The following is a 15,765-nucleotide window of genomic DNA, read 5'->3' as shown; positions in this document are numbered from 1 at the left end:
TCGCATCACAGACATTCAGCTGTGCACGGCGCAGTTGAAGCCGGGTTTAGAGAAGCTGACAGATTGGCAGCTATTTTGAAAAAGAAATGAACGCTGTTCTAAATTCAAACTTTATAACGAATGCATAGGTGACACTTGTCTTTGTTTTTCCCAAAGTGAATGAGAGGGATGACAATATCATTTCATACTACACAGTACTACTACACCCGCAGTAGAACTTGCGAAGATAGTAAGAACAGATAGACCTGGCCGGGGAGTAAAGCAGATTTTTATCGCAAAAAAATGAACTTTAACCAATTGAAATAAGGTTTAATTTTACTTTACACTTATTTTCATATCAATAGCAAGCAAAATAGACGTGTACAGTAATATTAAACCTTATTTCAATTGCAATATAGCTCAATTTTGTAAGCAAAAAATTCTGCTCTACGCACCGGTCTGTGGAAACGGATCCTTACTCTGGTAACCTCCAGCCGCTATAAAGTTTGAACTCTGTTATATTTTATTGATATTGCATTTTTTACTATTATTGTATAATTAACCTATTTCCATATATCTTTATTTACTTATTAAATTACATTATATTATTATATTATCATATTAAATAAATTGTGTACATATTATATTTGTTAAAGGGGGTGGTTTAAATATATTTTGCTTTTTTGATGGAAACATATACGCGAATAATTATTTGTTTTCATTTATTTCTTCCTGTTCAGTTTATTATTGTAGTTGATGTTTCCCTTGGGTATTAACGTAAGTTATGATTCACCAATATATACGATGGAAATAATGGGAAATAAGTAAATAAAATCCAACAAACGCAAAAACCGCTTCGGCATGCCGTATTTGAATACATTTTTATTTGTAAAATAACGTAATATATATTAAAAAATTAAAATTTTCGTTACGCATTAACAAAATTACCACATATCTTTAAATCTGACTGGCTAAAATATTTTAAAAAATTCTCACAAACCAGAAATACACATAATAGAATATCATATGACCTTACGATACCAAAGCTTGTATGAAATGACTAGCCTATAAAGGTGTGGACTGACTAGATATGATCGAAAAAGTGCAAACTCTGGACTTTTTAAAAATATAGTTATATATCAGACTATTTTATAATATGCCGACAGCCTACATTCTTTAGCGTTAAAAAAATAAGTTAAACATTTTAAAAATTATATTTTACTTAAAAGAATTGCATAGAACATATTCAATAATAGGGTTTTAGTCGTTCAGCTCAACTAACTCCTTGAGCTAGATTTTATTTCACTCCCTTTTAACATAATTTGGGGATGGATTATGCGATATTATGTAATTCGCAGACATTGGCGCCTTTTCCAGCGTCCTGATTGGTCGCCCAACCGCATCGTAACGACATACTTAGCAGTTTTGAAGTAATAATCTAATAATAACGAAGTAACCGCCCGTACCGAACCTCCTGAGGGAGCCCTCAAGCTTAGTCTATACTAATATTATAAAGAGGAAAGATTTGTATTTTTGTATGTATTGAAATAACTCAAAAACTACTGTGTCGATTTTAAAAATTCTCTCACCATCACAAAGGTAATTTTTCCGTGAGTAACATAGGCTATATTTTATTATTACTAATGTTTAGGAACTATTAATTACCTGTAAACGAGGTTCAGGCTGCGCTCAGCCACCTTAAACCCGGTGAATCTGTAAATGCCTATTCAAGGCAATGACAAATCAGTCACAAAAATAAATTTACGAAAAATGTCCAATTAAAATAGTTTGCGAAGAAAAAAATGTTGTTCCAACGAACATTTTTATATTCCATGCACATTTGTAATGCCCTAATGTGTTAACAGCTTTAAACTTGTTTATAGTTTGACGTGGATCGTCATTCCGCAACTGGTGTAGTACACTACTGGTCGACTGTTTTCAATATAAAATTGTGAATTAACTAATTCTACGTTACCACTTATATCATGAGGTATGTTTTCATTTATGGTTGAACTTGAACTTGTATTAGTAATCAGATGTTATTGTAATTAGGAATTAGTTTATTGCATTCGAGAGTTAAAATCGCGCGATTTTTAAAGTAAATTTTGGTTCTTACAAGTCATAATTTAGATGTTTTTGAAGATATATTTATCTGTAATTATAATACATTTCATCTTTTTTTATTGTAATTAATTATTTATATTTTAATCTACACATTTGATTAAATTATCGCATAACTGTTTAGTTGCGCTTTGATTTCTGAGCTTATATGGAACACACTACTCGATGTATATTTGTGCAACTAAACAATTGAATTGGCTTCGAAACAATTGAAAATCGCAGAAAAGTGTGATAATTTTGTCAAATGTGTGCACCCGTTGTAACTCCGTAATATTTAAACAAAAGAATATTAACAAAAATCTATGCTTTGTATTTCCAGAAGGCTCATATTTGTGTTCGTAATTATACATTCTTGTATAATCTCAAAAGCTCAAGATCAGATACAATTTGTTAAAACCGATGAAGATAAAGCCACAGGTAAAATTATATACCTTACTATATTGTTATGTAAATTAGTTACTAGGTTTTGCATGCGACATTGTCACAACGCAGAGCCCAGGACAGAACGAGCTGGTGGCGTAACGTGGACGCCCTCTGCCCCACTTTGGGGATATAGGAAAATAAGAGAGACATTGTCCGCGAGGAATTAAATACAGCTTGTTTCTCAGTTTGCAGCTTTGTAATGCTTTATAAGATTTTTCATACAAAAATATGTTTTCATCGAAAATGTGCAAAAAAAGTAGTAAATGTGAGGATAAGGTTTCAGGAAATTAAATTAAGATAATTGAATATTGCCTCGAATGAGTATATATTAATTGTACCTAACTGCTCCTAGACTAGATTATAGTCTAATAACAGTGTTATGTCTACCAATATTATAAAGAGGAAATATTCTTATTTTTGTATGTATTGAAATAACTCAAAAACTACTGGACAGATTTCAAAAATTCTTTCACCAATAACTAGCTACGTTCTCACTGAATAACGTAGACTATGTTTTTTATGATTTTTTATTTCGTGCAAACGAAGACGTGAGAAACATATTTAATACTAGCTGTTGCTCGCGACTTCGCCCGCGTGATATTAAAAAAGAAAAACAATAAAACACATAGCCTATATTACTGACTTAGCTTTTTAATGGTGAAATAATTTTTGAAATCGACCCAGTAGTTTTGGAGTTATTTCAATACTTTTAGACAACTTATTTAATTGATACTGTCGCTTTAAACTCAGAGCAACACTTCTCGTCAGGACTTAGGATGCGCGCCAATCTATCCACACTTCTAGTGACATTGACAGCTGTCAGCTAGGGACGTGACGTTTATACCGATAATCTAGAGTTGCGGTAATTCTACAGCACGGTACTAATTTTGTTCTTAACAATACATACAAAAATACAAATCTTTCCTCTTTGTAACATTGGTATAGATTTTTTTAAATTCAGTAAGTTGACCTTGAAATATAATAATATTGGAATCTCTGCGAGACGATTGTAGTGATGCAGAAAATGTTTTCCTTGTTTTTTACTTCATTGAGTAATTACGCAAGTCGATAATGTTCGTATCTATCCTTGAGAATATCACGTTTACTGCAACTGCCTTCACCTTGATTTTACAGACTTCATATAATCTCCAGATCCGTTAACCGTCGATGACTCCCTCAACCTGTAGTGCGCCGCGTGAGATGGAGCAGTTTAAATGAGTGTCTTGCGGGCCTACTTCAGGGCGGCAGATGGGAAACCAACCTCACGGCGTACCGTTCTAAAATGCTTGCCTTGTTTCAGACCCTTAACCCAACTGTATATAGTTATTAATATGTTTATATTTTCTCGAAACAGTAACAAACGTAAAATGCGGTGCAAACAATCCGAGCGGTCTTGTATTCCGATTCGGCAACGGGCTGGCTGACTTTGGAGAATACCCATGGATGGTTGCAATTATTAAGTAAGCTTCAATTTTTTTTGCCAATGACAGGGAACTTAATTTCCGACCCACCTAAGTTGGTTATAATACTATAGTATCGTATTGTCTGTGATTTTACATAATTACTCATAGGTGTGCAAATAAGACCATAAAGTTATGCTATAATACCTTGTTGTCTTACGTGAAGTCAGCGTAAAAATAGTTGGTAAAGATCTAAGAAAGACTCATATCAAACAAATTGTTGTCTATGTCTATACTAGTATTATAAAGAGAAAAGATTTATATTATTATATGTATTGGAATAACTCAAAAACTACTGGGTCGATTTTAAAAATTCTTTCAGCGTTGGAAAGGTAATTTATTTATGAGTAACATAACGCGGGCGAAGTCGGGAGCAACAGCTAGTAATAAATGTACTATATAATAATTTGTTTATTTGTCAGGATCTCCGACACGTCATCGACACAGTGGTCCGACAAAGACTACTTGAGCGCCGGAACTCTCATACATCCCTCCGTCGTACTCACCAGTTCGTACGGCTATGAGAAAATTAAACCTAATGAGGTAATACATTTTATCATAAAACTTAGAAAAAACTTGACAATTAGACTATCGAACAATCTGTAGATTAAGAACCCGCACACGTTTGACTAAACTATCGTTCCACTGTTTAATCTTGCTTTGATTCCTATGAACTTATATGGAGGTACACCACTCGATTTTTAGTTGTGCAACTAAATCGTTGAAATGACTTTTTTATAATATAAGGTGGCAAACGATCAAGCGGCCACCTGAATCCACCGAAATGGAAAGCGACGGCTGCCCATAAACATCCGCAATTGCATGCGTTGCCTACCTTTAACTGACGGAGGAGACGCACATAAAAAGGACATTTCCTATGCGTCTCCTCCGTCGTCAAATCCACCTTTCCTTCCCATCCTCTCCTCTTAAGAAAAGGGTGGAAAGGGAAAGGGACAAAATTAGGCCAACTAAACAATTGAATTGGCTGCGAAACAATTGACAATCGCCAGCCGTTGTGCGATAGTTTGGTCAAAGGTGTGCGCCAGCTCTACTAACTAGTCTTTTAACAACCCATCTGAAATTTTTGTTAATCAATTAACGTTGTTTAAATTTCGTAAAATGTTTACAATTCTTCCAGCTTAAATGCCGAGCGGGCGAATGGAACAAAAAGGCGGAAGATGAGAACTACCTCCATCAAGAAAGGAACGTACGAAGAATTGTCACCCATAAGGATTATTTTAAAGGTACTTTTACATAATGCAATTGAATTACAAACATATTAACATGCACCTTATCTTACTTCTTACCAACCTATTAATATTATAAATGCGAAAGTTTAGATGGATGGATGTTTGTTAGAGTTTATAGCCTAAACTGCTAAACAGATGTCAATGAAATTTGTGCTAGCTGTAGAGCATAGTCTAGAACAACACATAGGCTACTCGCTTTTGTTTTTTTAATTCTACGCGGTCGGAGTCGCGAGCCAAAGCTAGTAATGTTATAAATGCTGAAACTTAGGTAGAGGGATTTCCCTTTTGAGATTATTACAGATCTAACTTTCGCCTGCGACTTCGTCGGCGTAGAATTAAAAAGCCTATGTTTTCTTCCAGACCGTCTACGTCTATGGTAAATTTCATCAAGATCCATTCTGCCGATTAAACTACAAACTCTAAGATCCATCCATTTAAACTCGAATTTATAATATTAGTAAGATAGAATTGATATATTTTTCCAGATTCGTTCTATAACGCAGTAACATTAATGTTTCTGGAAAAACCATTCGATTTGAATGAGGCGCCGCACGTGGGCGCAGCGTGCGCGGGCCAGGCGCTGCCGGAGCCGGGGACTCAGTGCTTCGGCACGGGGTGGGGCAACGGAGCCTTCACTAATGAAAGTGACATACTCAAGAAGGTAAGGAATAAACCCTTTGATTCATCTTGGAATTTCTTCGCTGATATGTGCAGGTTGCATCACGATGTTTTCCTTCACCGTAAGAACGTCGGGTAAATTATGTACATATGAAATTCGAAAATCACATTGGTACGGCGGGATTCAAACCCAGGACCTGTAGATTACAATTCAGAGCTTGAAACCCTGAGCCACCTACGCTCTTACTTCACGCTATATTTCTATTTAATTGGATAACATGTTATTCATAGATACCAGTTAATCTACTAAGTGTTGCTGACTGCGAAACAAAAATGCGAGAGACGAGATTAGGGGAGATATTCCGTTTGCACGAGAGTCTCACTTGTGCGAGCTCTGCCGACGATACTTGCAAGACTGAAGTGGGGGCGCCACTTGTCTGTCCAGTAAAGGTTAGTAACATAATCGTCATATAAACGTCTTCACTGAGGCTCAGAGTCCTCTATGAGTTAGGGATGACTAAGCTTCAACCACAGGACCTCTGGTTGAATTAATATATTTGCATTTCTTTGTAGTCAACACGATGGTTTCCTTCATCGTAAGAAGGTTAAAAAACTCTAATAGTATATTAAACGGGCTATCAGCAGTGGTATTTTGTGTGTGCTAAGTCGGAATGAAAGGCTGGATAGGCTAAGAAATATCCAATAATCATTCCTCAGTGCTAATTGTTTTTTTGTAAGAGGCGCAGTTTTTTTAATTTATTCTCTAAGTGGAACACCCCAAATTTTCGTGAGTGTACCTTCAAATAGTAGAAAATGGAAAATTTTTGTGTAATAATCTTGTTCTACAAAAATCGATTCCATTGGCAATGTATACAAACATGCAACTCTAAATGGGGTAGACATATTTAATAATGTAATTACATGCACAATTTGTGATATATTACCTTGATTATTAAATTGTTTTTTATTTTCCTTTTTAAATATTGATATGTAAGTTAAGAAGAGAAGAAGTTAAGAAGAAATTTTAACTTATTAAATTGTTTCCAGGGTGAAAGTACGAGATACGTGTTGTACGGACTAAGCGCGTACCGTATTCAGCAAGATGGCGCCCCTTGCGCTTACGTCAATGTTCCCGCCTTTTACAGCTGGATAGGCGAGCGCATGGCTGAAGAAGGCTTTAAATCTGACTCATATACTTACGTACCTTAAGTGTAATAAGCATGTTGAAATAAAAAAAAGAATACATGAATAGTTTTATTTATACCCATAATTTTAAAACATAACTAAACAGCTGTGGACTAAAAAAAAACAAAAGTGAGCAGCCTTTGTGTTCTTCCAGACTATCCTCTACATCTATACCAAATTTTATCGAAATCCAATCAGCCGTTTAGCCTACAAACTCTAACAAACATCTATCTATTCATCTAAACTTGTAGACCAGCGGATTGCCACGGCTTCTTGTTTACCTGACAAAAAGTAGATATCGGTATTATTCGGTATTTGCTGTGGTCATTACTCAGAATGGTTTCTCATCAATAATTTCCCATTGTCAATATTCCGATATTCCGATATTCCGAATATTATTAAAAATCTTGTTAAAACCCACTAAAAACCGTAAGTTTTTTTTAGGAAACAGTACATCTCCTAAACATCACAGCCCTCGCACACGTTAACCTAAGATCATCCACTGCTGAACATTAAAGGCTCAGTGCCAGTTTTAGTGCTGCCAACGTCCTGGGCGAGTTCTATACGTCGCTAACTTTTCAACCATACCGGAAGGGGCCAGGATTACGTAAGACTCTGTTATTCACAGACCTATGGTCCTTTGTATACCAAGAGCGGATCCAGGGGGGAGGTAATGGGGGGTAACCCCCCGAAGTTAGTCAAGATCTTGACAAAATATATTTACATATTTTATCAAGCTCTTGACTTGACCACAACTATTTGACCACCCCCCCCCCCCTATCGCTAAAGCCGGATCCGCCCTTGTTCTATACTACCGTACCGTACTACCATAACGACGATACTGAGGCTGGAGGCTTCTATAGATTCCAACGCTATCTCAGTGTTGCCCGGACGGACCGACGTAACCTTGACAAGGCCACGCACGCTCATCCCCTCCCAATCTTGTTTGTATCACTTAATATAGAACTCTTGTTGCTAATGGACGAGTGTTATTGATACGCTACAAAATAGTGAATATTTTTTTGTATTTACTAAGATTAAATCATGAGGTATGTATCACTTGTTTTGTTGTAGACAAATTTTTTAATTTCGACGAATTGGTTGACCATCTATACTATTACAATAAAGCGTAAACACACAATTCTTTGTTGCGTAAGATGTCAGCAATTACAGCATATTTTTGAATAATTCTTTTTTTAATAAAAAGCCCTACACTTACGTCACGCTTTAGGCTATATATTTTCACGCCATAAAACTTAGGGGGTAAACATTTTGGATAAAAACCCTAATGTGGGAAAGAGACCATAAGTTGCTGCAAACAAGATTGCTAAGGTTTGTGTCATGTCATTTTGACATTTGCTATTGATAATTTGACAACTGTAAACAATGAAATAAAATTTTCATAATTTCTTGCGGATGAAGTCGCACGGGAACAGCTAGTTTATAATAATTCTTTATCTTTCTCTTACTGCATTAATTTAACTCTGACCCCGTTTATGATAACTAGTATAACTATATTATTTTTAACAACACAATAATAAATTACGAAATTAGACTGTGTATCACAATAATTATGTTTATAGTGTAAAGATATAGATTACTAGCTTTCGCCCGCGACTGCATGTGAAATTAAAAAAAAGCAAAAGTAAGCAGCCTATGTATTCTTCCGCACTAATCTCTACATCTTTGCCAAATTTCATAGAGATCCGTTCAACCGTTTAGGCTACAACCTATAACAAACATCCATCCATCCAAACTTTCGCAGATATAATATTAGTAAGAAGTAAAATAGCATTTTTCATCCTACAATATTTCCTTTAACAAGATGTGTAATGTGTGTATTAAAGTAGGGAGTACATCGCTAGAAGCGGTTAAAGATGAATTAAGTTTTAACATGGTTAAAATAGGAGTGACAACTGAATGAAATTAAAAAAATATGAATTTATCATACGTCTTTAACATTTTATAGAAAACTAGCGTACGCGCGCGGCTCCGTCCGCGTGGAATTCATAAAAAACAAAAGTGAATAGCCTATGTGTTCTTCTAGACTATCTTCTACGTTTATGCTAAATTTCGTCGAGATTCGTTCAGCCGTTTAGGCTACAAACTGTAACAAACATCCATCCATCCATGTAAATTTTCGCATTTATAATATTAAGAAAGATATATTGAAAGTAACGTCTGAAAAAAGCCATAAGTCTCTAGAAACGCCAATATCTACAAATAGAATGTAATTAAATTAGCGAGATGAGTGTAAATGTATGTTCTTATTGTTTCAGATGGTCCGTAATATTAGTGTTGGTTTTAATCTCCTATGTTACAAATGTACAAGGTAAGCAATCTATGGTTACAAGCAGTTACAAGACATCATAAGAGCTGCTTTTGTGCATTTAATAATAATATAGACGTCACAGCCATGTTATGCTTTAATAAAATATATTAGACTTCTTTACCTCTTATCTTCCAATTTTCACAGAATAACCTTACCAATATGGCCGTCGTGTCGTCGAGCTAATGCTACACCCTTATTTTTGCCATCCGACTACTATCCGATTATTAACATAACAAGCAGAATTACGACATTTTAAAACCATGACATAAATATTTAAATATTTATGTCATGACACAAATATTTATGTCATCAATTTTTGGATCACAATTACAAAGCTTATACCGTTATTTCAAATTATGACAAATGGTATTGATTTATAGCACAGACTAAATAACTTTCAAGAATACAGAATACATCGAAATAGTTGAAAAGCTAACAATAGTTACATGAAATAAAAAGTGTAAATCTTGCTACTCTAATTGCAATTAAAAGATGCACGCTCTACATATCTCTGGAAACACAATTTTAATATTGTAATAAAAGAATTAAAAAAACAAGATATTTCACACAAAATAAAATGTATTCCTTTAAACGCATGAACCACATAACTAGTTAAAATTAAGACAAGAAGTAATCAGTAGTAATTTTAGCTTTCTGTTGTATTATTTGTGTAAAAATGTTAAATCAATAATTTCAAATGAAAAAGCATCTTTGTTAACAATTTATTGTTGAATATTGACCGATGTTAGAGCAATAGTTAAAAGTATTTCTACATTATCTATGGTAAATGTTATCAATTTGACATTTAGCTTGCAAACGGGTTTTCCCTGGTATTTTTCTTGTGTTATTTGTAACTAATATTTTGTCCGTTTTATTCATTATGGAGTATAACTCTGTATAGAGATTATATTTCTTACTTTCAGTGTTGGATAGCAACATAAAATGTGGCTTGTCCAACCTTGGTGGCTTTCAAGTTCGCATGGACAACGGTTTTGCAGACTTCGGGGAGTTTCCATGGATGATTGCTGTTATCAAGTAAAACTAATTATTATTTCTCAATATTACATCATAAGGTGGCAAATTAGCAAGCGGCAACCTAAATCGAACGAAACAACTGATGCGGTGGCTCTCTTTAATTGAAGGGACACAAATAGAGGACATTTCCCTATCCTATGTGTCCTCTCCTCCGTCAAATTCACTTCCCCTTTTCATCCTTTCCTTTAAGTGTTGCATGTCTTGTGTGGTCGTGGTAAATTTATTCTCGTGATGTGATAAGATTTCTCTTGTTGTCAGAAAATCCAATATGACGTCTACAGAATGGTCTAATAAGGATTACGTGTGCGCCGGTACTCTCATACACCCCTCAGTGATACTTACGAGCACCCGGGCTATCAGCAAATACGAGACGAATGAGGTTATGTGTTTTCTATCTATACTATTATAATAAAGCGTAAACACACACTTTTTTGTTGCCTAAGATGTCAGCAATTACACTAATTTTTTTAATAATTCTTTTTTAAAAAAAGCTCTACACTTACCTCACGCTTTAGGCTATATATTTTCACGCTATGAATCGTCGGGGATAAATAAATTGGAAAGAAACTTTCATATGGGAAAGGGACAAAAAATACAAGCTACCAACATTAAGGAATCAAGGTTATTATGGTAACGGGAATTTTGACATTTTCGATTGAGAATTTCATAAATATAAACAAAAAAAAGAAAACATTTTATAATTTCATGCGGATGAAGCCGCAAGGGAACAGCTAGTACTAATGTAAAGAGGAAAGATTTGTAATTTTGGATGTATTGAAATAACTCAAAAACTACTGGGCCGATTTCAAATCAACAATAAAACTTTACCAACCAATTGATATTTGACAACTTATTAAATGAAATGTATTTCTACAGATCAAATGCAGGGCAGGAGAATGGGACAAAACCTCAGAAAATGAAGAATATATGCACCAAGAACGAAACGTACGAAAAATAGTCAATCATCAACATTACTTCAGAGGTCAGTATACGCGTCATTATTTAGAGAAAATTTGTATGTATTGTAACTCAAAAACTGCTGGGCCATTTTCAAAAATTCTTTCACAATTAGAAAGCTAAATTATTACTGAGTAATGTAGGCTATATATTGCATAATTTTATAAACCATAGCAAAAGCTATACGTTACGTACGTACGTACGTTATCCGAGTAACACAAGCTATGTTTTGGACAATTTGTTTTTAGTTCCACGCGAACGTAGTCGAGAGCAACAGCTAATCACTTAAAAAAGAGCATACCGAAAGGAGACCCTTCATTGTATGAAACTAGATCAAAACTTATTTTATATTTTTAGATTCAGTATTAAATTCTGTGAGTTTAATATTCCTGGAAGAGCCATTTAATTTAATAATCGCGCCGCACGTGGGCGCAGCGTGCGTGGGTCAGACGCTGCCAGAGCCGGGGACTCAGTGCTTCGGCACGGGATGGGGAAAGTCCGCTAATACCAAGGAGACTAACGTACTTAAAAAGGTAAGATAGAAACTTCGTATAAAAACGGTTCTGCCTTATGATGCCCAAGTAACAGGACACACGTCAAATTAACCAAAGGATTGTTCCAAAACCTACGAAAAACTTGTTTTCAGTTATGTGTATAGCATCGTTTACCTTAAGAGCGAACTGTGGCACAATAGGGAATATGCATGTATTTTTTCTTTTTTTCGATTTTCCTTGTTATAAAATAACCACAAAAAAAATTGACGCAAAAACATTCAACCATTGAGCTAAAAGTAATAAAATAAAATTACGACCATTTTCGAGCGACTAAAACGCGACCGGAGTTGTCATGAGACGATTGACGTCAATTGTCTATTCCATTCATAACTTACGCTCAGATGTCACTTCGACGTAAAACACAACAAAGTTTCTCAAGATCAAAAAGTCAAAAATCGATTCATTTTTATTATACCTGGTTCAAATAAGTGGTAATTAATAATTCTATTCATTATTTTTTTATTTTAAAGTTGGTTTTGATATCGTGTTTACAGTAAAATACTTCAAGAGCGTATTTCTATATAAACTAACGTAAATGAACTGTGTATTGTCAACACAGCGACGCCATATTAGATAAGCCACTTGCTTCGACCACTAGTGTGCGTTTTAAACTTAGCAAGGGAATTTGAAAAAAGACACTTTTTAATGATTAAATTTTGCCACTAAATCACATTATATTTTAAAAAAATCTTTGCAACACTGTTTTTATAGTAATAAAGTATACTTAAAAAAAGTTTGGTACTATTTGGCGTTACATGCATATTGCCTATTGTTGTGCGATTGTCGATTGTTTCACAGCCAATTCAACTGTTTATTTGCACAGGTAAAAATAGTATGCGCTCTATATATGGTCATATAAAAGCGTAACTAAACAATTGTGCGATAATATAGTCAAAAGTGTGCGCGTTCTACTTTTATATTATCATATTATCACACTAGCTGTTCTTGCTACTTCATCCGCATGTTCATTTTATTGTTTAAATTCCATTAAAATTTTCCAATGACCAAATAAAGGCCCTCTCCATTGGTCGAGTAATTAAGTAACCATGGCAACCTTGCTTCTTTGCTGGTATTTTGTAGTATTCGTCTCTTTCTCGCGGAGCTATTTTTTCTTAGTCATCCTTAAATTTAATAGCTTGAAAATATATAGCCTAATGGGTGTCGTAATGGTTGATTTTACTAAAAAATATTTAAAAATGCACTATGTGCTGACTTCGTATATAACTAATCGTGTCTTTATGTCATCGGAAAATTTCAGATTCCGGTAAATCTTCTGAGTTCTGCTGACTGTCAAGAGAAATTGAGGAAGACACAATTAGGAAAATTCTTCAAGTTGCACAATAGTCTGACTTGCGGAAGCTCACCTGATGATAGCTGCAAGGGCGACCACGCGGCGCCACTTGTCTGTCCAGTAAAGGTAATTTATATTCAAGTTAAAATTTTACTAGTTTTATAAGACCTTGTGATGGATGGATGTTTGTTAGACTTTAGCCTAAACTGCAATACAAATCTCAATGTAATTTGACATTTACATATAGACGATAATCTGGAAGGAACTTAAGCTACTGACTTTTGTTTTTTTTTCTGAATTGCAGAAACTAGAAACAGATTATAAAAATGTATAAAAACACAATTTGCAAGATATTCAATTATGCAAGGTCAAAAGTACGAGATTTAGTACCTGTCCCACCACTGGCTGATAGAGGCTCAGATAGCTTCAATGACGTCACGGTCAAAAACTAACAAACTCCGATAGTTCCGACAATTTACAGTTTGGTGGGATAGGGGCTTCTTTTTTTTTCATTGTGACAGCTGTCAGTTTGTTTTAGGATGTGAGTACAAGATACGTGGTGTACGGTATGAGTGCCTACCGTATAAACGAAAGTGGCGCCCCCTGCGCTTATGTCAAAGTTCCCGCCTTTTACAACTGGATAGGAGAGAAGATGGCTGAAGAAGGATTTTATTCAAATTCGTATACTTACGTGTCTTAATTTCTACGCTATTTCTGTTGTAAATAAATAAAATCTTATCGAGTTATTATTGTTTCTATGCTTTTGGTTTAGAAATAAAACAATTGAATATTATATTAAAATTATTTAATTACATATAAAAATATGTCGATCGATTTATAAGCATTAAAAAAAACGTTTCACAAATTACAATACTAAATATTAAAAAAATACATCTAGAAAAGTTTTAATACCAAAATGTATGAATTATCCTTATACTTCTTAAAAACAAAATACATGTACAAATAATATTCTTGTCTATGGATAGAGCTAGACTATAGTGATTAAAACCTACACTTAAAACTTTTAAAAAGGTTAAGTCAAAGTAACTAAGGTTGGAAACATGTCAGGAATACACATTCCAGTCAAATGGAGTAGTAGCATGCCAGCAGCTGGCTTAGCTGGTGCATTGCGTATACTCATGGCAGTAAAACGTAAAACTCCTCCCAAGTCCTAACCCTAGTCGTAAAATCAAATATTCTAGTTACTTGCATGCTATGTACTGGCACATATGTATTTTTTTTTCTATTGAAATAACTCAAAAACTACTGGTCCGATTTGAAAATCTTTCACATATTAAACATAGGTTATATTAAATTTTACGTGGACGAAGTCGCGTGCATCAGCCAGTCAAGTAAAAACTACATCTGACTGAATAACTTCAGAGTTAATGATATTTCCTTGTTCATCAACATCGCACATAGTTATTTCTACTGAAGTGTCATCTGGTTGGTCGTTTTTATCATTTTTTAAGCGTATTTCGAAGTGCACGGGCGAAGTCGCGGTGGCTTCCGATATTCTTTGTACTTCAAAGTCGTAGGAATCAGTGAGAGATTTCTTTGGGTCGCTGTAACCGTCTACTATTTTCTGTGATAGTTCGAACTCTTCGAATCTAGTTTCTGTTAAACGGTACATACCGTCCTCGCTAAGTTGATATCTAAATTAGGAATTTAAAAAAAATGTTGAAATATCTCTTATTTCAATTGAATTCTAATACAAAATAACTATATAAGGGTGATAGAAAACGATGTACAGTTAGGAAAACTGGAGATGTCCCATCTTAAAAGGTACTATTGTTTGAACATTTTGAACGAAACGAGGAACCAACCAATATAATAATAAACATTTAATCAGCTGCAACAATATAAATACTTCAACAAAAAACACAAACGAGAAAACAAAATTATTTTTTAAAATCCAAACTAAGTAATGACAAGAAAAAAACTAAACATTTAGACTAACATATGACTTAATTTTAACTTCCTGTTGTATTTCTGCAAAATTAAATAAATAAATGTTTTTGAATAATACTTTTAATTAGAACACGTCAACCATTATGCTATATATTACGCTATAAAACTTAGGGGGGGGTAAATAAATTGGATAAAAACCCTAATGTGTGAAAGGGACCAACTGCAAACATTAAGGAAGCAATATTATTGTTACGGTAATTTAGACATTTGCAATTGAGAACATGACAAATGTAAACAATTTGATGCGGACGAAGCCGCACGGAAACAGCTAGTTAAATTAAAACTCACCTAAAACGACTGTAGCCGCAGGGCCACTGCGCACCGTGCACCTTCACCAGGTGCGTGGTGAGCCGCGACCCGCGAGAGAATATCTTCTTCTCCTTCCCCGCGCACATGTGACACACATACTTCCTCTTCTCTTTAGGCTTCCTCACTTCATCGGAATCTTCATCGGATATCTCACTTGTATCTTTTAGTTTCCTCTTTTTACGTGTATGAGTCGGTATGTGTTTACGTAAATCGCGTTTTGTGATCGCCCTGAAAGAAGAGTTTGGAACTTTTGTACGATTTATGTGCAATGAGCACAACC

General features: G+C 34.7%; 4 protein-coding genes across 5 annotated transcripts in view; 3 read left to right on the top strand and 1 right to left on the bottom strand.

The window, feature by feature from the left end:
- Positions 1-353, top strand: part of LOC106104745 (spermine oxidase-like) — a 5,143-nt gene extending 4,790 nt beyond the window's left edge. Inside the window, exon 9 of the mRNA XM_013284876.1 lies at positions 7-353. Within this exon, the coding sequence (XP_013140330.1) occupies positions 7-90 (84 nt within the window). The 3' untranslated portion in view covers positions 91-353. The remainder of the gene's footprint in view (positions 1-6) is intronic.
- Positions 354-1,862: 1,509 nt separating this feature from the next.
- LOC106104900 (anionic trypsin-like) lies at positions 1,863-7,096 on the top strand. The gene is made up of 8 exons (XM_013285098.1): positions 1,863-1,969; positions 2,420-2,517; positions 3,878-3,983; positions 4,406-4,526; positions 5,122-5,227; positions 5,719-5,894; positions 6,143-6,301; positions 6,899-7,096. Exons 1-8 carry the CDS (start codon positions 1,965-1,967, stop codon positions 7,058-7,060), a joined length of 933 nt encoding a protein of 310 aa, XP_013140552.1. The 5' UTR covers positions 1,863-1,964; the 3' UTR covers positions 7,061-7,096.
- A 942-nt stretch (positions 7,097-8,038) lies between these two features.
- On the top strand, positions 8,039-13,951 carry LOC106104901 (tryptase beta-2-like). Of its 2 annotated transcripts, XM_013285099.1 has the most exons (8): positions 8,039-8,085; positions 9,316-9,368; positions 10,292-10,403; positions 10,662-10,782; positions 11,280-11,385; positions 11,718-11,893; positions 13,173-13,331; positions 13,744-13,951. In XM_013285099.1, exons 1-8 carry the CDS (start codon positions 8,081-8,083, stop codon positions 13,903-13,905), a joined length of 894 nt encoding a protein of 297 aa, XP_013140553.1. In that variant the 5' UTR covers positions 8,039-8,080; the 3' UTR covers positions 13,906-13,951. The 2 variants fall into 2 exon arrangements, with proteins under 2 accessions (XP_013140553.1, XP_013140554.1); XM_013285100.1 differs by lacking the exons at positions 8,039-8,085; positions 9,316-9,368 and adding an exon at positions 10,162-10,198.
- Positions 13,952-14,043: 92 nt separating this feature from the next.
- LOC106104744 (histone H4 transcription factor) overlaps positions 14,044-15,765 on the bottom strand; it is a 5,756-nt gene continuing 4,034 nt past the window's right edge. The window contains exons 4-5 of the mRNA XM_013284875.1: positions 15,465-15,762; positions 14,044-14,860 (exon numbers count right to left, since the gene is read on the bottom strand). Of these exons, the coding sequence (XP_013140329.1) occupies positions 14,554-14,860; positions 15,465-15,762 (605 nt within the window). The 3' untranslated portion in view covers positions 14,044-14,553. The remainder of the gene's footprint in view (positions 14,861-15,464; positions 15,763-15,765) is intronic.

This window comes from Papilio polytes, unplaced genomic scaffold, assembly GCF_000836215.1.
Source record: "Papilio polytes unplaced genomic scaffold, Ppol_1.0 DF823399.1, whole genome shotgun sequence".
NCBI classification, from domain to species: domain Eukaryota; kingdom Metazoa; phylum Arthropoda; class Insecta; order Lepidoptera; family Papilionidae; genus Papilio; species Papilio polytes.
The sequence above is the reverse complement of the archived record's forward strand: the minus strand, read 5'-3'. Positions and strand labels throughout refer to the sequence as shown.